Source organism: Sus scrofa, chromosome 1 (genome assembly GCF_054392235.1).
Source record: "Sus scrofa isolate SSC_HxYL_T2T_F1_AM1 chromosome 1, Sscrofa_HxYL_maternal_Yorkshire_Landrace_v2.0, whole genome shotgun sequence".
NCBI classification, from domain to species: Eukaryota; Metazoa; Chordata; class Mammalia; order Artiodactyla; family Suidae; genus Sus; species Sus scrofa.
In genome coordinates this window covers 35,790,939-35,813,272 of record NC_139383.1, presented here as the reverse complement: position 1 = coordinate 35,813,272, position 22,334 = coordinate 35,790,939, and the positions used below count along the sequence as shown (strand labels likewise).

Below are 22,334 nucleotides of genomic sequence, written 5' to 3'. Positions count from 1 at the left end.
AATGAGATCCTTCTGTGTGGCACAGGGAACTATGTCTAATCACTCGTGAAGGAACATGATGGAGGATAAGGTAAGAAAAAGAATGTATATATATATATATATGTATACCTGGGTCACTTTGCTGTACAGCAGAAATTGACAGAACATTGTAAATCAATAAATATTAAAGAAATAAAGTAAAAATAAAAAGGTGGAAGGAAGGAAGGAATATCAGTCCACACCTCATTGTCTATGCCTGTCCTTTAAAATCCGAGAGTGCGGTCCTCAGCTGGCCAGCTGCCTTTTCTAGTTCCTAAAGTATCCCAGATGAGAGCTCAAGCTGTGCTGATCCTCCATTTATTGCAGCTTCCTGATGGTTATACTCCTAGTTACCTACACCTGGTTCCTTCACTTGCTATCCAAGTATTCTTGGCTCCCATCTTTGGCAAGGACATGGTATGCCAAGGAAAAAAACTCTCCAGGCCTATTTCCAATGGAAATTTCCTTCTCAACCTGTAGTTTTCTCTTAAATTTCCTATACGCTGGTTCCCAGGACTGGATTTCTTGATCTAGTATCTTGATTCTGCTTCTCTGGACACTTCATTCCTAACCTGCCCTAGACTCAGTGTAGGGTCTCTGATGCTGTATGGGGAAGCTTCTTGAGGATGACCACCTGTCTGACCCCTCAGCACATCTGCCCTGGAATTCTTGAGGTTATGCCCTCAATTTGCCTGGGAAAGGCTGGTGCTTGCTTTTGCTGGGTTGGAAAGGACATGAATTCATTTAGCTTTGGGTCCCTGGACCACCCCACCACTAGTTTCCTTTATAATGAGCTGGCATGCCTGGTCTCAGCTCCTTTCTCCTTGCCTGGCATTTCTAGAGCAGAATCTTTGTTCCCAATGATATCTCTCCTAAATTTTAACACACAGAGATTATTGGCCTTTTTCTGCTTCAAGTAACTGCCTTTTAAAACTGTGGTTTTCTAGCTTTCATTGCAAATCGACTATTTTGCTCCCTAGATATTAACTCAGAGATTCCTTTACTGGGTTAATATTAACATATTTCACCACAGCCACAGCCACAGCCACACTGGATCTGAGCTGTATCTGTGACCTATACCGCAGCTTGTGGCAATGCTGAATCCTTAACGCACTGAGCGAGGGCAAGGATTGAAGCCGCATCCTCATGCCCCATATGTCGGGTTCTTAACCTGCTGAGCCACAACGGGAACTCCTAATACATTTCTTGCAAAGACTAAAATAAAAAAATTTATAGTTCAGGTTATGTAATTTGGTGTTATTTTGAGGCTGAAGAGCATTATGTAGAAAAAATCTGCAGATACCAAATAGCTGGATTAAATTTGTTTAATTATTTTTATGAAATTACATGAGTAAATAGTTTAACTGGAGAATAGAGCCTCAAAAAGAAATTGCTGGAACATAATTAATTTTAGAGTGATATTATAAACTAGAAATAACTACATGCTCCAAGGGAAATGGTTGCGTTTATTGCACTTAAGTCATATAAAATGAACATTTTCTGTGATTCTTTTGAAGATTGAGAGGTCAGATTGAGAGGTCAGGATTCAATTGATGCTCTACAAGATTTTGGCTTACATACAAAAACATACAATATTTAAGCACAGGCATCACAAATTAAATTATTTTGATGAAACTTCTTGAAAAATATCTTTTCATGAATGATGAATCTTGGTTTATATCATCGAAAGACAAAATTAAGCCACCTCTTAGTTTCCAAGTGTTACCTTGGGAAATCTTTATTCTGTTATCTTGGCTATTTAATGTTCCCTTCTGTAGTGAGAAATCACAAAGCCTGCCTTGAAATTTGTTGGAAGAAGTAAACAAGTCGAGAAATATGAACGTGCTTTGCAAACCATCAAGTCCTAGATGCAGAACACTGATGTTTGAATCTTTCTGGGTTCCTGACTGTCACTGTAACTTTGGCAGCCTTGCAGATCTCACCAAGTTTCAGGTTTCTCTCCTCTAGATAAGATTGCTCTGTGTGATTTCTAAGGTTCTTCCTATTCTAGACTCCATCATAGCTTGATATAAGCGAAAGCTTTTTTTTTTTCAGAATTTTCCTATCTTACCTATTAGATGCATGAGATCATTGCAATGTGTATCAGATGTTAAGTCTTATGATGTTTTTTTCCCACATAGACAAAAGATTATTTCCTATGATCAGAAAAATTCCCATAGCAAAAAAATGTTGAGTAGATACTTGCCTTAAATCTCCTCTCCCTATCTTTTTTTTTTCTTTGTTTTGATTTTCTTACTTTATGAAGCTCATTTTTTGACAGAGCGTGTTTTCTGGGCTACAGTAAAATGAATAAATCATGGTTTTAGATTCTGATAAAGGTACTTAAGAAGAAATGTGTTAAAACAGAAGTGAAATAGTACATACTAGAAATCCGAATACGTCTAAAAATAATTTAACTAATTTCATCATGTAAAAGCAAACTTTAGAGGAGTCTTCTTTTTTCAAACTAAACTTAATCAGACTTAATAAGGTTAAATGGCACAAAATTGTGTTAGTATATGAGAAACCAGATGGGTTGCATATGGCTGGGTGCAGGAATTCAGATAGGCTTGGCCTTTAGACTCTACTATCTAGAGATATTTTAGGAGAAGCTGGGTTAAGCTATGTACATATTTGAATTTAGACCTTAAAAAACTCTCAGCTGGAGTGTCACTGTAGAAAAGGAAGAAAATAAAAATGTTCCTGATGTACACAGATGCCATGAGATTTCATTCTCAAAGTAGTTGTCAGCAAGTGTGCCTAAAAATAATTCAAAAAATATTTGCAGGGAAGCAGATTCTCTGTTTTAGGTCCAGGTGTTTTCTCAGGATGACATGGAGTCTGGCTAAATCCTTTGCATGTTTTGTGCATGATAACATCTGGCCATCTTCTATGTAAAAATAAATGAAAGTTATGGATAATTTTCAGCTAATTTGACTGATGAAACCATTTATTTTTGGCTTTGAGCATAAGGCAATGTGGAGAACTTGGGCAAGAATGCACGTGCGCGCGCGCGCGCGCGCACACACACACACACACACACACACATAGAAACTCAAGAACTCTACTCTGCCTTGTACTTACTCCTTTCTGAGATCAACCTATAATATTAGCAACCTTCTACTGAAGTAAAATAAGATTTCCCTCCCAAAAAGTCTGCTAGGGAAAACTTTTAATCAAGTGCTTCTGAGATGTTTACAAATTCCTTAAATCCAGCAATAATGGCATAATAAAGGGTATGTTGTTTGGGAAGAAAACTGTCCATCCAAAGTAGAAAAACTACTGGTTAAAAATTGCCACACACCCAAAATGCATTTTCAAGGATAATTTCCATTTAACTGATAGGTTTTTCCATTAAGAGTTATAAAATATTTTAAAAGAGAAAACAAAATGGTCAAATAATCTTTGTTTTAGTTTCTTCATCTTTATAATCAAGGAGATGGACTAGATTCTAAGTTTTTTTTCTCTAATATAGCTCTAATATTCTATGATTTTTGTCAACATATTAAAATGTGTCCTGCTGTTTTATTCAAATGGTCATAGAAAAAGTGGCATAGAATTGTGAGGCCTGACAATATCATCCTTTTAATTTACAGATAACAAAGGCAAGTTCCAAAGACGTAACATGACTACCCAATGATACCCATCTATTAAGATATCAATCAATGTCAGAGCTTCCAAATCTCCCCAATCATCAAATATTTTGCTTTGTTTAAGGACTCAAGATTCCCTCCCCACGCCTGGAAATTTTGTTCTAGTAATCACGGGGTGAGGTCAGGAGTCTAAAGGAAAAAACAATCCTCAATATTCTGACTTGTCACTCAAGTTAGGATCCACAGATCCCTGACAGACTACCTGGCATACAGTGGAGGAGAGGAACAGCTACATCCCACAGTCCTTGGGCAGGCTCCCCAGTGTTACACAGCAGCATCTTCCCGACAGGTCCATCGTTTTATCCGACAGGCTACCACCTCAACAGTATTTTCTCTCTTCTAGATGAAAAGCGTATTATATAAGTGACATTACTTGGTGTCTAGGTTACTCTTCTCTGATAGGCTTCCTATGGAAAATGATATTCCTGAAAGAAACAAGAATTAAAAGAGTGGATCTAGGAAGTTCCCTTCTGACACAGCAGGTTAAGGAGCTGGTATTGCCACAGCTGTGGCATTTCCTGCAACTGCGGCTCGGGTTCCATCCCTGGGCCAGGAGCTTCCACAGGTGGGGGCCAAGAAAAAAAAAAAAAAAGGAAAAGAAAAGTGGATCTACAGCTCTTACTTACCATCTGCTACCAATCTCACATTCTAGAAGTTTAATTCTGCTCAACTCCTAGCAACTCTCCTTTGGAAAGTACGAATCTGTCTATAACCGTGCAACAGTCTTGAGCCTTTAAGGCAGTCTGGGATTTGAAAATTAATTACTTTACCTCTAGCCATGGTGTAATGAAGTAAATTTCTCTAAACTATTAGGATATATCAGAAGAACAAAGCTCTTCAAATATTTTGTCATAAGAATTCCTTAATCTTTTTGGCAGGAAAAGGAAAGCTGAAAAAAAATTACCATCTATGGGAGTTCCCGTCATGGCTCGGTGGTTAACAAATCTGACTAGGAACCATGAGGTTGCAGGTTTGGTCCCTGGCCTCGCTCAGTGGGTTAAGGATCCAGCATTGCCATGAGCTGTGGTGTAGGTTGCAGACGCAGCTTGGATCCTGAGTTGTTGTGGCTGTGGCATAGGCCGGTGGCTAAGGCTCTGATTAGACCCCTAGCCTGGGAACCTCCATGTGTCATAGGTGCGGCCCTAGAAAAGACCAAAAAAAAAAAAAAAAAAAAAAAAAAAGAAAAGAAAAGAAAGAAAAGAATTACCATCTAATAGCCTAGTGGGTTTTATGGTTTTATGGAAAGGGATAAAGTTGCTTCTGAGATATTCTCTGTGGAATTCTGAGCACCTCAACATTCATATTTCTGTCAGTTTTTAATATAGATCTTATTTATGGGTGCACTGTTTGAAAATTATGACAAAAAAAATTACGTTCTTTATGCTACCCATGGATGCCAAAGATTAATTTAAGGCCATTTTTTTTTAAATGTAGCACACTATAAGGAATATATTATATTCAGGTCTCAATGAAATATCATTTCTGATTTTCCTGTTAATAAAAAATTGAATTAGTCTTTTATCTATTCATTTTTGGGGAAAGGTTAAAAAAGGAGAAAATAAATGACTTACCTCCTAATCTGCATGACTCCAAATAAAGTAGACGATCAAAAAGCTTACTAAAATTTTAACAAAAAGTAGAACTCAGCATAATTGAATTTCTTTTCATATCCCCACCTAAGGAATGTTGTTAGTGAAATTGCCAAAATAAATTAATTATTTAGTCACGTCATTTATAAAGTGGTCTTAGGATGCTTCCTCTGAGGATCGAGTATCCAGTTAAAGCTGTGATAGACTGCTGAATGATATAGAAAAGGTTTTTGAACATTTCATATTGGCTTTAGAAGGCTGACCTGTTAAACCTGGAACAATTGTATTTATTTAAAAGAGTGGACAAGGAGATCAATGGTATTAGACTATCCTTGTATGGGGTAAGAAACTGTGAGTTGTAGGTAGAAATCTACTAATGTTAGATACATGTATAATTATTTTTAAATGTCCTTGGGGCCAGGGATCCCTCAAAAGCCTTAAGTGGATACCTATTCAAAGGTATACAAAATATAAATAATACTGTATATTTTTAAAAATTTTAAAGAAACACAAAGAATATATAGGTATACATGTTATAATTTCAAAGTCAACACTAGCACATAAGTTGTTCTTATCTAAGTACATACTAAGATACTTCCTATATCAACACATGCACCTACAAACACATGGCCATGCACATAACCTTGCTTTCTGCCACTTGCAAGAAAGTTAGAATATACACTATAGTACATTGTTCCAACTTAAATCATAATCAAATTAATGAGGATGGCATTAAAAAATTCAGATCTAAGAAATCAAAATAAGGAAGATAATTATACCATAGATTAAAAACACTGAAGACTGATGGGAGGTTAAGATTTAAATTGTTTGTCCCAGTAATCTTGAAAGATACAGAAGAGACTGAACTGGTTGATAACACTCTGAACTCTCTCTTTGGCAAATGGGACTTCTGAAATCTAGTAAGCCAGGCCAGAGGCTCAGACCATCGATGCTTCTGATCGCTAAGAAATGGTAAAGCTCTGAGCAGTTCTCCGCAAGGCAGGGGGTGCTGATGGAGATCTGGATGCCCATCTGGATGGGAGACGGCGATTTGCTGGTCTAGCAGGTCGGGAAAATCCTTTTCCATGTGAGGATTTCACTGCCATCGGTTCCTAAGACACAAATGAAGATGTTCATTTCATTATTCAGGTGCATACAATGAGCTAACTATATTATGGATCATATGACCATATTTATATAGGATTCATTATGACCATATATATGAGCAAGAAAAACCAGCAAAAATTAAAGAGGGTATTTGTGGTCTTGAATCAAAACAATTCACTTTTAATATGAACATGGCATTTGATAATCCTGTTGATCTCCTCACACTGACAAGTTTTAATACAACTGATTTCTTTTTAGATCTAACCGTGAGTTCGGGATTCAAAAGCTTATGTTCGATAATTTTGATATGGTAGAGCTAAAGATTTCTCTCTCTCTCTTTTTTTTTTTTTTGCTTTTTCTAAGGCCAAACCCATGGCATATGGAGGTTCCCAAGCTAGGAGTCGAATCGGAGCTACACGGCCTGCCTATGCCACAGCCACATCAATGCAGGATCCGAGCTGCATCTGTGACCTATACCACAGCTCATAGCTACGCAGGATTCTTAACCCACTGAGCAAGGCCAGGAATCGAACCCGCAACCTCATGGTTCTTAGTTGGAGTCATTTCCACTGCACCACGGTGGGAACTCCCTAAAGATTTTTCTTAGTCGGCTTTCAGGATACTTTAGAGTTATTTTATTTTATTTTATTTTTTTGTCTTTTTGCCTTTTCTAGGGCTGCACCCGGGGCATATGGAGGTTCCCAGGCTAGGGGTCGAATCGGGGCTGCAGCCACCAGTCTATGCCAGAGCCACAGCAACATGGGATCTGAGCCGAGTCTGCAACCTACAGCACAGCTCACGGATCCTTAACCCACTGAGCAAAGCCAGGGATAGAACACGCAACCTCATGGTTCCTAGTCGGATTCGTTAACCACTGAGCCACAATGGGAACTCCAAGTGTTATTTTTTTTTTTTAAAGATAATAATTTAGGGAGCTTCCTTGTGATGGATGCAGTGGGTTAAGGATCCTGTGTTGTCACTGCAGTGGCTCAGGTTGCTGCTGTGGTGAGGATTCAATCCCTGGCTCAGTGATTTTTTTTTAATTGAAAAGATAATAATTTAAAGAGGAGTTAATTTCACCCAGTTATTTTATAGCAAGTTATTGAGGTTAAAAGGCACAGAAACTACAAAGGATTTATCTATTGCTATATTTTTTCCTACTAATAATCACCATTACTATCTCTCAAAAGTTTCAAAATTATCATTAAAATACTTTTAAATGTAAATCCATTCTGCTAAGAAAGACTTGTGATCTATTCCTAGTGTTTTCTAATGACTGAAAACCTTTTCCTTCTCTTCCCTTCTCTTTAATTTCTTCCTACCTCTCTTTCTTATTTCAATGGAATAAAAGCATTGTAGGACCCTTGCAATTAAAAAACAATTTAAAACTTTCATGATACATTTTATGCCTTTGGTCCTTTTCAATCTTCTTAACAAAGCCCATGCTTTTTCACCTGAGATGGGCAGTAAAGACGGCCTTCATTTCCATGACAGTAACTTACATTTGCTTTTTCTCACCTTGGAGTCTTATTTTTTTAAACTTGTTTGTGGAGAGGGGGGATGGAGAACTCCTAAGGATCTGCAGTGGAGGACCTCTCCCAAACCCTCAATCAATACAAAAATAGGCACTATTTAGTAGTATTTGTTAGTTAATGAGAATTTTGGCTGGTTATTATATATGTGCTTTCATTCCCCATCAGAAGCCACAAGACCTTACAGGTGTTTATGGGCTCAACCAAAAAACAGAAATACAAAAGCAAGATAATCATTTGTATTTTGGGCAAACAGGCAAATTTTCTGATAAAAAGCATGTAAGCTGATATTTTTGTAGGGCTTGAAACTCTTAGTAAAATAATTTTTTTACACCAGAAGGAGGCAACTTGCATAGCTTAAAACTATGTTGCATACACATCACGCTATGTAAAACTAGGATTTTTGAAACCCTGGCTAATTATAACAAAGGGTCATCTTGTAAATTTTTGTAAATTATACATAAAGGGACTTGGGAATAGCTCTTCAATGTGAATACCAATCTCTTTAACCTCCTTTTCTCTTCTAACTAAGCTCATACTCTTTTGCAAGCAAACTGGAACAACAACAACAAAAAAGGTAATACTTAAATACCCATTTGGAGAGGGCAATTTTCATGTAAAGAATTTATACAAATAATAATGACCTTAAATTTTTTAAGCACTTTAATATCATTGTAATTTCCATGTACTGCTCTTTAGCTCCGCCATAAAGAGAACTTCATGAGGCACTATTTTAAATGATATTTTTTACCCAAACTCATATTAATGTAACTAATCTCATGAGGAAGAACATGAATCAAATTCTAGGAATGACCAAACCAATCACAGCTAATAACTGAAAAGTACACATTAGTTTTAAAATACTTCCCATGTACTTTTAAGAATATAAACACTTTATTAGAATAAAATTATTCAAATTAACAAATGCATATTCAAAGTATTTTTTCAAGAAAGAAACTCACAAAAAATATTGGATCTTTTTGAGGTTCTTAAGTCCATTTTTATATTATGTTGTGCTATTTCAGGATTTAAATAAAAGTTAAAATGTGCTAAACCCATACTTAAAAACTAAACTTTTAAAAGTTCGGGTTGAGTTACAATCTTAAGGTTTATATTTATTCACAAATTGAAGGGTCAAGGAACTAAGATGTCAAAACATGTGCCTACATTCTATTTATATGAATGGGCAACTGACTGAACTTTGAGCTGTTGCTAAATACGGATGCACTTCTACCAAAATATATTAAATTGTTTCCTCACCTCTGTTACTTTTTTCCAGTCTATTACTTGCTTCAGTTGCCGAGCTCCACACATAGCTGTCTTATGCTGAAGCTCTTGTTCTATCTGGAGCTTTTCTAAACGCTGATTTAATGTGGCTCCACAGCTGACATCAGAATTACATTTGGTCCAATTAGTCTGAAAGCACTTAGAATTTTGCAGTGCAGACCCTGTGGATGTCTCATAGGTTTTCAGCAGCTTTTCTACCACACCATAATTTGACCTGGGATCAGCTGATCTTGGGCGGCCAGACAAATTGCTGGGTCTCCAGTCATGCTCATGGAGCCTCTTACGATAACTGCTAGGGCTTCCATGTTCCTCCATTTGTCCAAATAGGCTGGCTGCGGATTTCTGGGTGGAATTATCAGGTACGTTTTCCTTGGGCATAGGCATGGGGGCACTGGTTTTCAGAATGTCAGAAACACTGTCACTTTCTGACACGTTACCTATACTTGTTATTAAGGAATCATGGGGCTGAAGATCTTCAGGCGATTCTGAGTAGCTTTGATTTTGCTGTACTGCACGACAATTTCTATCTGTTCTGAATACGGTCCTGTTAAATTCATCAGTCTTTGCTGCCAGCTTTTCATTCCTAGTAGTCTTTTCAAAGCCACAACTAAAATTTCTCAGTGGGCCACTGCTTTGTGTCACTGAGGAGCTACTGTCATTGCGTCTGTGCGGATCAGGATGAGATTTAACAGGGTGATCTGGGATCGCCTTTTCATCTTTTGGCTTACTGGGACTAGAGCAGGTTTTCTGAAACCACGGCGTAGAGGATCTATTTTTTATGCCTATCCCAATGTCACACGACCACGTCCTAAGTTCAGCATTTTCACTGCATGAAGCAGTGTTATTTATTTTCGTTTTGGGTGCGGAAGGAGAAAACATGATACCATCTTTCAAAGTCTTGCCTTCATTTAGACGCAGTGTAGGCATCTCATCCTGCCTCCAAAGGAAACGAGGGGTGCAGTTCCTTTCACTTTGACCTTGGGTCACCCAGATGTTGTGGTCTAAACTCTCCTTCAAACTTTCATGGGCTTGTTCAGAATATGAACTGGGAAAATTTCGAGATGTGCTTCTTGGAGGAGGAACTGGTGGAGTTTCATGTCTCTGCAGATCAATTATATCAATTCCACCCTTTTTCTTATAATTGTTTTGGAAAACATCAGTACAGCTAAGGTTCTTTCTGTTTTTTTGTTTTTCTTTTTCAAAATCGGTTGAAGGAATGCATTGGGTGCTGTTGATCATGTGATCTCCATGAGGCATATTAATTACATTTGGGACTTCCTGGAGAAAAGAATCTGACTTCATCCTAAACAATTGTAAAACACGGTATATTAGTGATAACCTCATTTATGATAAGCTCTTAAAAGACACTGTAGCTAAAACAATGGATTGTTATAGGAAAAGGAGTCAAAACTTCCTCAAACATCATTTTTATATAAATCCCCTAGTCCAAAAATTTCAAGTCCCTTTTACTGCAAGATAAAGCCTGCCTCTGTGTTGTATTCAAGACTCTACATACATAGTCTGAACTAAAGATATTTTAACTGTGTCACTCATTTTTAAAATTACCTGAAATTTCACCTACCCACAGAATAGACTGCGTATTGTCTCTTGGGTATCTGCTATTACAGTTGTCATTTCTATAGGTTTTCTTTTTCTTCTTTTTTTTTTTTTTTGCCATTTCTAGGGCCGCTCCAGCGGCATATGGAGGTTCCCAGGCTAGGGGTCTAATCGGAGCTGTAGCTGCCAGCCTACGCCAGAGCGACAGCAACGCGGGATCCGAGCCGCATCTGCAACCTACACCACAGCTCACGGCAACGCCGGGTCCTTAACCCACTGAGCAAGGGCAGGGATCGAACCCGCAACCTCATATTTCCTAGTCGGATTCATTAACCACTGCGCCACGACGGGAACTCCACTATAGGTTTTCTTTTGCCATTTCTGTACCTCTGCTTTGCCTACTGAATTCCTATTCATTATGTCTTCTGAGCTCAAGTCCCTCCTCATGAATTTGAAATAACATTATAAGTAGTATTGATAGAAATTTAAATCAAAGCACAAAGAGACATGAGGAACACAACATGGAAAGTGCTATTTGGGCCTGAAAGAAAAGTGACATTTTTTTTTTTTTTTTTTTTTTTTGATGAGTAAAAGGCATAGAGACAAAGTGAGCTGCAGTGAAAATAGTATGGCTATTCAAGGAACAGTGAGTACTTTGGATGGAATATGAAACAGAGTGGGAAGGATGATGGAAAATAAGAGAGAAACATAGGTCAAAGTGTAATGACTTTGAATTACATATTAAGGGATTTTGCTTTTTTCTAAAGGCTATGAAGTGACAGAACTTTATACCTAGTAGGGTTTGCAAGATAAAACTGGCAAGCAAGAATTTTTTTTTTCTTTTCTTTTTTTTTTTTAGGGCTGCACCAGCAGCATATGGGGGTTCCCGGGCTAGGGGTCCAACCAGAGCTGTAGCCACTGGCCTACACCATTGCCACAGCAATGTGGGATCCGAGCCACATCTGTGGCCTACACCACAGCTCATGGCAATGCCAGATCCTTCATGCACTGAGCAAGGCCAGGGATCAAACCTGCATCCTCATGGATCCTAGTCAGGTTCATTAGCCACTGAGCCACAATGAGAACTCCCCAGAATTTTCTGATTTACTAAAGTCAAAACCTAAGTGTAGCAAAAATGTGGGTTCATAAATTAGTGTTAACTAATCATATTTATGTCTCTTCAAGTTATAGCTTATAAGAAAGTGCAGATAAATACTCAACAGAGAATAATAGGCAAAGGCTAAATGGGAGAGTGGAAGGCAAAATTATGTATAAAACATGGTTGAGTAAGAAAATCTGTTGTAAATCAGTACCAAAATTCTCTCTGAGCTTCCAAAGAGCTAAAGAAAAAGAAGGGTACACGGTCCTGTAGCTTTCTAAGAGAAGTATACTGCCCCACTAGGAGATAAATGTTGATCCTAGAACAGTTCATCTTTTCTTAAATTGTAGAAAATACCAATTTATTTTTCAGCTTGGCTAAAACTTACCCTTTATATAGTTGTTTCTGAACTGCAGCACTTCATAGCACCGCATAAATGTGTGTACATATTTACAATACGTTGTTCTGAAAATATGAAGGCTTACATTATAGACATAATAAATCTAGAGAAATAAATGACTCAAAACATTTCAGCAGAACATCACTATACAATTACAACATCACATGTTAAATTCGACATCGTTTAGAGATGTATTTAACTAGATTAACCCAATATATGCTTCCACGGCCAAATATTCAACATTAAAAAAACTCCATCAAAGTATACTTGTTAATTTATTATTTATTATTGTGAGCATAACGAAATGAAACACCAAAAAAGTAAAGTGTGCCTCATAGTCAGACTAAAAATTTGCTTTGAGAATTAGTGAACAGAGCCATATACAATTTAAGTTTTTATCTTCTATCTAGGGTAACAGATTTTAATAACATTATGAATTCCCACTAACAAAAGTGTTAGAAGCTAAAGGCGGTTTGGATTCATTAATTGAAAACAATATTCTTCTTGAGTTTTCAACAGAACAATCATCAGAGATGTTCCAGCCTACCTTCTGTGGTGAGACCGCTTTTGTATTTCCTCTTGAAAGCTGCATAATTCTTCACTAACTTTAGCAAGTTCTTCAAGAGCCTTCATAGTAGAAGCAACAACACGTTAGCTCTTTGAAATGTAAATATTTCTTTAGAAACAGTTCTGATATCACTTATAACTGGAATCTAATATCCAGCACAAATGAACATCTCCTCAGAAAAGAAAATCATGGACTTGGAGAAGAGACTTGTGGTTGCCTGATGGGAGGGGGAGGGAGTGGGAGGGATCTGGAGCTTGGGCTTATCAGACACAACCTAGAATAGATTTATAAGGAGATCCTGCTGAATAGCATTGAGAACTATGTCTAGATACTCATGTCGCAACAGAAGAAAGGGTGGGGGAAAAAACTGTAACTGCAATGTATACATCTAAGGATGACCTGACCCCCTTGCTGTACAGTGGGAAAATAAAAAAAAAAAAAGAAACAGTTCTAGGCCAGTCCTGTCTTACTTACTGTGTGGAGGGCTCCAGAACAGCTCTCACTCTCTTCAGAAGCCTTCAGGTCCGGCCAGGTCTCACCTTTCTTTTGGTTGTCTGAGGCCAAAGCATCTATAAACTCTACTTTGGATTTTTTGGTTGCTTTTTGTTCTTTACACATGGGCTGTCTTTCACTGAGTAAGCTCTGCTCCATTTTATCTTTTTTTCCCAGCCCATCCCTGTTATTCACCCCCATCAATTCACATTGTCCTGAACTGGGGTCATTTGGGAAGGATTCCACCATTTTATCCTGAATGGTCTTCTCACGATCGAAATCAGGGATCCTAGCACGCTCACTCATGTTGATTTTCCTTCGAAGCTTTACTTCGTGGCAGAGCTGTAGGGAAAACAAAGATAAAGATTTCCCCCAATCCACTTGGTCAATATTTTTTGATATGAAGCACACTGTTTTCAGTCCTCTTTGCCATATTACTGTGTACCCAGGGGATTAATGCTTATGCTTCCAAACAGTACTTTGAAAATCTGGATTAAGCTGAACAACTTTGGTGAACCATAAAGACTTTTAGTAGGTAAAAGCATGGGTGGTAATTTCTGTCTTCCTGGGTAGAAATCAACTCCTTCAGAAATGACACAAACCTGCATTTATATCTAGATGTCATGATGATATAGAAGCACTGTTAAAGAAATTGGAATGCCCCAAGTCAATGACTGTCAATGCTCTGCAAATTCCTTTCAGAGAAAAGCAGGAGTTTAACATTAGGATTATATTTTTAAAATAGATGATCCCTCTTTTATGCTAGTATTTAACTGTAAAATAGCTGACAATCTCATATATAGTAACTCAGCTCATTCTTTTCCCTAATATATTGGAGTCAAAAGATGTTTCTTTTGGAAATCATGTTGGTGAGGTCTAGGTATTACTGAGTTTTTGTTTTTGTTTTGTTTTGTTTTGTTTTACTGCCCACGGCTATACACATTCAAAAAAAGTTTCTTGTCCTAATTAAAACAAATGTGACCCTGTAATAGAATAGAACTTTAAGGCTTTGATCATGTATTAGTCCATGTTAAAGTGGGCCTCAAACTATTTCATGAGAATTTGGTTTGACCTGCAGGCACTTAGCTCACCTCTAAATAGTGGAAGTGGCTTTCTTTTCAGGCTTGAGTTCTGGGAAAGATTGTGAAATTCCAAAGACTGTCAGAGAACTATTAAAATAGTTACTATTACAGCCACAACCTATATCTGCACTGCATCTACTATTCAAGGAATATAATAACAGATTTATTGCTGCTCAATATTTACCCAAATCTCAGATGAGAGAAGCACCATACACAGTTAATGCCCGAAGGATATGCACTGTATTTATTGCTCTGCAAACTCATAAATCTGTCAGGATAGCATCAAATTGCAGCCATGAATCAACCGTTTTGGCCTCTGTAAAATTATTTGCACTGAACTGTTGGGGCACTATCCTTTTGACTGACCTTGGGGGACATTATAAGAAGCAACCCTCCAATGCACCATGCTAAATCTACGGATGCTATTGGTGCCTTTGTTCTCTTTTGAGGAGCCGTAGGTGAAAACAAAATTGCTTCAGTTACACAATCAAGGATGAAAGTGCCATTTCTGAGAAATAGGTTTGCTTTTGTTTACTGAATATTGAAAAACATGCATCTGATAATTTTATTAGTTAGCTAGCATTTCGCATATGAGCCTTCCTTTTCTTCTCTCATCATTCTCTTCTAGTTTTGGCATCCGTGACCTTACATGAAATTTTATTTCGCATTGTAAATTCTCTTGGGGACTCAGGTAATGGACATTATATTATTGAGGGAAAAACCCTTTATTTTGTATAAGGAAACCTGTGTTACTTGGTACCCAGCCCTTTTCAATGGTTATTTGATAGTTCAAACAAAGGAGACAAGCAGGAAAGATTGCAATGTGTTAAAAAAATAAAGTGAAATAAAGATAAATAAAACAGGCACCTATTAACTCTAGCCAGGATTTCTATCTGGATTATTCTAGGTTTCAAATGATCCAGGTATATACATCTTGGTTTTGCAATAGCAAAGGCGATGATTGTGGATAATCAAAGAGTCATTGACATCTTAATACTAAAAGAAGGCGATGATTGTGGCTGAACAAAGAGTCATTGACATCTTAATACTAAACATTGATCCTCTCACTAGATGCAATTATTACTTGGAATCACTGAAGTTATATGCATGGAAACCTGTATTTTTCCAATAAAAGGCTTAATAAGTTATGTATGATTTATTTATTTTTTGGCTGTGCCCTCAGCATATGGTAATTCTGGGGCCAGGGATCAAACCCGTACCATAGCAGTGACCCAAGCCACAGAATGGCAATAGCTGGATCCTTAACTCACTGTGCCACCAGGGAACTTCAAGTTGTGTCTGATTGAATGCACAGAACTTAGGAATAAATGTGAAAAAAAAATATAGTCTATTACGCTTGTGGCATGTTATATTTTTTCAAGTGCTGATTTTTAATTTTGGTTAAAAAGATTGTCCGGATTTTCTGTGACACCTGAGGATAATTTCCTCTTGTTTTCCTCAGTCTTTTCTACTCCCAGCTTTGTGTGTGTCCAAAGGAATGTATTAAAGGTACATTCTTACAGGAGTTCCCATTGTGGCTCAGTGGTAAGGAATCCGACTAGTATCCGTAAGAATGTGGGACCAATCCCTGGCCCCACTCAGTGGGTTAAGGATCCAGCATTGCTGAGAACTGCAGTTTAGGTCACAGACGTGGCTTGGATCTTGAATTGCTGTGGTCGTGGTGTAGGCCGGCAGCTGGCATTGCTGTGGCTGTGGCGTAGGCCGGCAGCTGCATCAGCTCCTATTCAGCCCCTAGTCTGGGAACTTGCATATGCCATGGGTATGGCCCTAAAAAAAAAGAAAAAGAAAAAAGGTACATTCTTACAAGTACAAAGCTGGGAGTAGAAAAGAAAACATACATATTATGCCATTTTGTATAAGGAACTTGAAAGCATCTGTGAATTTTGGTATCCATGGGGGGGTGGTCTTGGAACCTATCTCCCGTCCCCACTGAAAGCTGACTATATATATTAGTATGATCAGGGGAGCACAATGCTAGTATTCACTACTGAAGAGCATCATCGACGAGTTTTCTGGGTAAGCACATTTTCTATACATATTCCTGGGTATAGTGCTATATACTGCAGGCAGAGTGTCAAAACAGCACCAGAGCTGCTATCGAAGATAAAGGAAAAATATTCTAGCCCTTCCGTCTCCTTGATGCAGAAGAGGACAGTATTTTTATAGTCTATCATCCTAAGTTTAAAGTATGTTTAATGCCTGATAATTGATAAGGCTAGTATTTTCCATAGAAGGAATCTATAAAGCTGTCAGAATAACTATTTAACAATAACAAATTTAACCAAACAGCAGATTGTCTTATCTACATGGCTTAATTAATTATCTAGACTAATCCTGACTCCTTTATTTAGTTTGCTTGGATACTGGAATTATCTGAAATTGTTACTAACCAAACCTTCCAAACCTTTGGAGCCAACGACCCATGACTTCAGGTTTTGGATTGGAGCTGTGGATTTTGCTTTGACTTAGCCATCTCCGTGCTGATCCAGTCTGAGCATCTGGGTGGAGGAGTTAAGATGGCAAGCAAAAAGCACTTTCCAAAGTATAGAAGAATGAGAAGTAAATTCTCCTTTCAACCTCTAATCGTCTACAACATGCTTGCCTTCGCAGGTCTATTTTAAAGAAATAGTTAATAACTACTCTTTTTAATTTTTCCTTTTAGCATGCCAATTTGTATTTTATTCACAACCAATTATATGGCTGTTAATAAGAAAAATATTTGCACTATAAACACATAAAGCACCAGCTTTGATTGCCTGTGAATAAAGGCCAAAGAGTCTGTTAAAATAACTGCCTTGGCAACGTGCACAAAACCATATAAGTCAATAGCAGGCATGTTACAAGAAAGAAAGATAAGTATAAATAATTTTCAGTTGGAACAAGCTTAATATACAGCAATACAGATATTTAAAGAAAAGCTTCCAGGCCCAGCAGGCTGAGGAGATAAAATGATTATTTGTATCAGTGTCACAGTGTGTCATTTTTCATAACCCATTTCCTAATATATGTGCCAATAAATGTAGCACATCTTGCCAGAATAAAAACCACATCCACTGTCATTCTTTTTGATGTATGACACTCCTTTTGATTATACTGAATTATCAAATATGTAATTTCCTTTAGTAGACATTATTCATAAATCAGCTCAGGAAAGATCTGTATTTTAATACCTAATTATAATTTTGCTAAAATATGTTCCAGTAATAATGTTTTTCTTATGTTTTCATCTGCATCCTATATTTGAAAACTCATGCAAAATACATACCTCACTTTGGATACCAAGGCACGCGAGTCAGAAAATAATAAACTGATACACTTTAGAGTGACATTTCAAGTTCTACTTTTCATGCAAGTCTATAAAATATTAGTCTCAGCAATGCCATTGGGTTAGGTCATGCTGTTTTGGGTCTAGTAAATGTCACCGAGACGTGCATCTTTTAGGTGGAATAGAAAAATAAAAAGTTAAGTTCCCAATACAAACCAAACCAAAGCATTTTGCATTCTGAGTTTTAAATTTCCAATTATTCAAAACAAATCAACTTGTACCTCTTCTATCTTCTTCTGCATGATCTTCCATTGACTTTCCCATTCCTTCCTTTCATTGTCAAACTGGTCCAGTAATTCCATCTTTTCCCTGTGCCAGTTAGTCTCTGTGTTCTCCCACTGCTTATGTAGGTCCATGGCAACCGTGCGAGTGTTGGTGAAGGGGTGTTTCTGCTCGTCTCTGTCTTCTCTTAACTGTTTCTTGGAAGCTTGGAGTTGTTTTATTTGAAGCAGTCTCACTTGCCTTTAAAATAAAGCCTAATATAAACATCACAAGAGAGAGTTCCAAATCCATGTGCTTTCTGGAAACATTTTATCAGTTTGTCAAGAGCCATTGACATAAACAAACTATAGGAAAATTGGACTCAAAGCAGAGATGACAAAAAAAGCTGCTTAAGGAGAAACTAACACAGTAAGAAAAAAAGTACTGCCCTAATGTTTTTTTTGTTTGTTTTCTTTTTCCTGCCTTTCTGAGACCAGACAGCAAAATTACAGTGGACAAGATGGTTAAATGCACATGTGAGACCTAAGTATTCCTTTAACTAACCACCTAATCTAAAGTAGAGTTTTTCATAAATATCTAAGAGTAGAAATATGAAATTCAATTGTATAAGTGACATCTATACAACGGTTGTAGATTCTGCTGCAATAGAGTTACTGCTTCTGTTCTGATGCAACCAGAGTACATATTTCGGTGACTTAAAGTGCTGAGACAGTGTTGGATTAGAGTCTCAATTTTATACTCAAGAGTTCAAACCCATGGCAAATGTGATTACTACAACAATAAAACACCAACATTAGTAGTCAATCTGGGACTGATGTATCAGCACAAAACCAAACTAGAGCATAAAAACACATTTTCATCATTTTATTTCATCAAGTAAAATGTAAAAGCAGCAAAAATATACTGAAAGGCATATGTTAAAACTTATCCATGTTCTTTTTCCCTTTTAATAGACCATCTGCCAGAACCTATGTGGGATACTGAATACAGAGACCTGAAGAAAACATTTTTAACAATTTGCAGGGAAAACCTCAATAATTAGATTTCTAGCAGGTAGGGTATGTGTATTCAGGATTTGAAAATGCACTCAAAAATACCTGATTGGTAACTCTGTTCTAAATCACCTAAAATATCTAAGATTTGGTTTATTTAACATAAAAAATGGTGGATATCCACAGCATTATTAAAAAGATGAAATGAAAACTGGAATGCAAAGTGATTTGAGAAATTTAAAATTTCTCCTATTTTTTGCTTGAAAACATCTTGCTCCGACTTCCACTGAAAATAATTTTTTAATAAAAGTTACTTTTTGTTCATTTTTTTAAAGTTTTAAGTATAATTTGATTTAAAGATACTTTTTTAACAAAACGGATAGAAAAGCATGATTAAAATGTTTGAATCTCTAAAATCATCATGCCTATAAGAAATCTAACTCTTCAGCTTTTTAGGCCATGACCAAAATGCCCTGACCTCACCAGGTGGCAGCTGATGCCAGTTATGAGCAAAGGTCTCAAGAGTCAATGGCTGCCTGGGTGCTGGCATCGTGGAATGCATTCTGCAGTCATAGAAGACGGCTGCATATTTCCTATCCCTAGATAAACACTGAAGACATTTAATTTTTGTCAGACTGTTCTGAACATGCTTATCTGACTGGTAAACTGTTTGGAACACATATTTTTTGAGCTGCAATCTATTAGTGAATTATAATAGACTACTAAGGATTTAAAATGTCAGTGCTGGAGTTTCTGTTGTGGCATAGCAGAAACGACTCCAACTAGGAACCCCGAGGTTGTGGGTTCAATTCCTGGCCTTGCTCAGTGGATGGGGGATCCGGTGTTGCTGTGAGCTGTAGCTCGCAGACACAGCTCGGATCCTGCACTGCTGTGGCTGTGGCGTAGGCCAGTGGCTACAGCTTCTATTCGACCCCTAGCTTGGGAACCTCCATATGCCTTGGGTGCAGCCCTAAAAAATAAAATAAAATAAAACAAGACAAAACAAAATGTCAGTGCTAAATAGATGGCTCTATCCTCAAAAACACCCTAATAATACTGTGATCTATCTAGTTACTCTTCTCTCAAAAAATTTGCTACAGATTCTTTGGTCGTTCTCACCTATTACTTTGGCACTCATAAAACTGTGACTAATTCAGCCAAGAAAAAGAAGTAACTTCAGTTTTAGCCGTTGAAAATGCTATCACGTCTCATTTTATCCACTTAGTCATGTTTTTCTAATCTCATTTTCCATTCTCTCTGTCATTCTTCCTTCCGTTTGCTACCCTCCAATCCTATGAGACAGAGACCACAAGTGTCCACCACAGCAAATGCAAGCTGCCCCTAAATAAATGTGTCAACGAAGGCCTAACAAAGTGAAGACTGTAAGGAATGTACAGAATTTTGTGTTGTTTGTTATAGGGAATCTGTCATTGACACTGATGACCTATTGATCTTTTAAACTCATCTAATAACTATTCAGAGGAAATGCAGACAATGCTAATTTTCAGAGACTGTAGATTGCTTTAAAACTATATGTAATTAACTGTGAGCTGAAACTATCTTGCTGACTAGCAGGTACTCAGCACTGAAACTTCTTAGGAAGAGTGGAGTGGTTTAAGACATCAAGAGAGAGTTGCAGATTTAACCAAGGGAGTTAAAGAAAGAGAGCAGACTAATTTCAAGCTACCTGAAAAAGAGCTGCTAGGTTTCAACCCACCTTTAAACACTATAAATGTTCAGAAGTCTCTCCTACAATTACGTAAGTTTCTCCTACAATTATGTAGCAAATGGCTCCAATTTTTTTTTCTTTTTTCTTTTTTTTCTTTTATTTCTAACTCTCCTTGAACCAATTCTAGATCAGGGTTAAAAGGCACTACACTCTTTTCTTTTTTTTACCTACCTGAAGAAGATCATCCAGGAAAACCCTGAATCATTCTTGCTCCTGGTAATAGGACTATATATGAATGCAGGTAACATTCCCGAAGCAACAGAATCCTTCATTTAATTGTAAAGAGTGAAACTCATCACTTAACATAGGGAAGGACCAATCTACAGAGCTCTCCCTTTCCAGGGCCAGAGAAATATCTATCACCAGAAAGTGTAATGGTTATGGATCAAAAACAAGCCTTCAAAAGAAAATTCCTATAGAACAATATGTGCCAATTTCTTGGGAGGGTTTACTTAGCCCTCCTAGTGTCTATGTCTTATCATAAATGTCAAATGTAATATGGCTGAATATACCACTTTCTCCTTTAAAAATACAGTGAGGTCCACAGAATTTTTCAAGGATTAAATGTGCAAGAAAGAGGATGCTTAATCAAAATGTCTAACACGGTTCTGGATCATAATGGGGGCTCTATAAATGCCAGGTTCTTGGTTTTGCCCTTCTATTCCTGTCTTCTTCCCTCTTTTTTCCTGTCTTCACCCACCCTCCTTCCTTTTATCTATAATTCTTTGGATTAAAACCATGATTTTGATTTTGATTGAGTCAGAAAACTGATCGAAGCAAGTCTAATTATGTGAACTCATATTTTTAACGATCTTCCTTTGCCCTCAGTATTTTTCAAGTATTTTAAGACTATAGAGCAAGTTAAATATTTAGGAAACTTTTTTTGTTGTTCATCAAAATTCGAATAGACAAATCTTATATAAAACTGCTTTCATTATAATTTGCCCTAAATCTTAAAAAAAAAAAAAAAAACTAACAGGGTAATTTTGTAAGGACATAATGTTCTGTGAGGAAAAGTTACGAGCAAAGTGGCTTAGCCGTCTCAAAAACTCAACTTCGGTACTTTCTGCTGAGGCACATATAAAAGTGCTCTTTGTTTCTAGTTGTCACTCTTTTTCGCCCACAGATACTGGTATCTCTGTGGGAGAGAAGGAAGAATTTCTGCTATCTGCACCCCTTCCAGGGTGTCCTTGACTTTCCATTTCATTTCACTCCCTCCAGAATTTCATTCAGAATAAAAATTCAGTAGAGCACATGTAAAAAGGATAGAGCGAGTCCCATTACTTAGTCATGTGCACGTTCCCCCAGCAACTCTAAGCAAGCATTACACAATCCATTTTAACCTACTTCCGTTCCCCAAGGCCAGAAGCCAGAACTGTAGAGGGAGCAGGTTGCGCAAGTATGGTGATGGGAGGAGAACTGTTTTGCTAACCTTCTGGCCCTACGAAATGTTAAGAGTAACATCAGAGTTTCACATCACAATAAATCACTTCCATTTCCCAGGTTAGCCTCAAGATGGTCACGGTAACACTTCTTCATCCGAGGCTGTTACCATTTCAACCTTCAATTCCCCCAGTGAAAACTGGACCAAACAAATGAAACAGTGTTGGGGTAGCTGACTCGATTGCAACTCCTCTCTTGTTCAGAGTATTAACGTCTTG

The 22,334-nt window shown here is 37.4% G+C and overlaps 1 protein-coding gene and 1 long non-coding RNA gene across 8 annotated transcripts in view; one reads left to right on the top strand and one right to left on the bottom strand.

Moving 5' to 3' along the window:
• Positions 1-1,464: 1,464 nt before the first annotated feature.
• Positions 1,465-22,334, bottom strand: part of KIAA0408 — a 34,696-nt gene continuing 13,826 nt past the window's right edge. For 2 of the 7 annotated variants that reach the window (XM_013988435.3, XM_021088489.2), the window contains exons 2-6: positions 17,952-18,192; positions 13,285-13,644; positions 12,790-12,869; positions 9,160-10,489; positions 1,465-6,372 (exon numbers count right to left, since the gene is read on the bottom strand). In XM_013988435.3, the coding sequence (XP_013843889.2) occupies positions 6,223-6,372; positions 9,160-10,489; positions 12,790-12,869; positions 13,285-13,644; positions 17,952-18,086 (2,055 nt within the window). In that variant the 5' untranslated portion in view covers positions 18,087-18,192 and the 3' untranslated portion in view covers positions 1,465-6,222. Of the gene's footprint in view, positions 6,373-9,159; positions 10,490-12,093; positions 12,308-12,789; positions 12,933-13,256; positions 13,645-17,951; positions 18,207-22,334 lie in introns of those variants that run through there. The other 5 variants (XM_084957051.1, XM_084957057.1, XM_084957030.1 and 2 more) reach the window with 4 other exon arrangements.
• Positions 11,302-14,718, top strand: LOC146406029 (uncharacterized). Its single transcript, XR_014804014.1, has 2 exons — positions 11,302-12,929; positions 13,259-14,718. It is a non-coding gene; the product is annotated as an uncharacterized LOC146406029 (long non-coding RNA).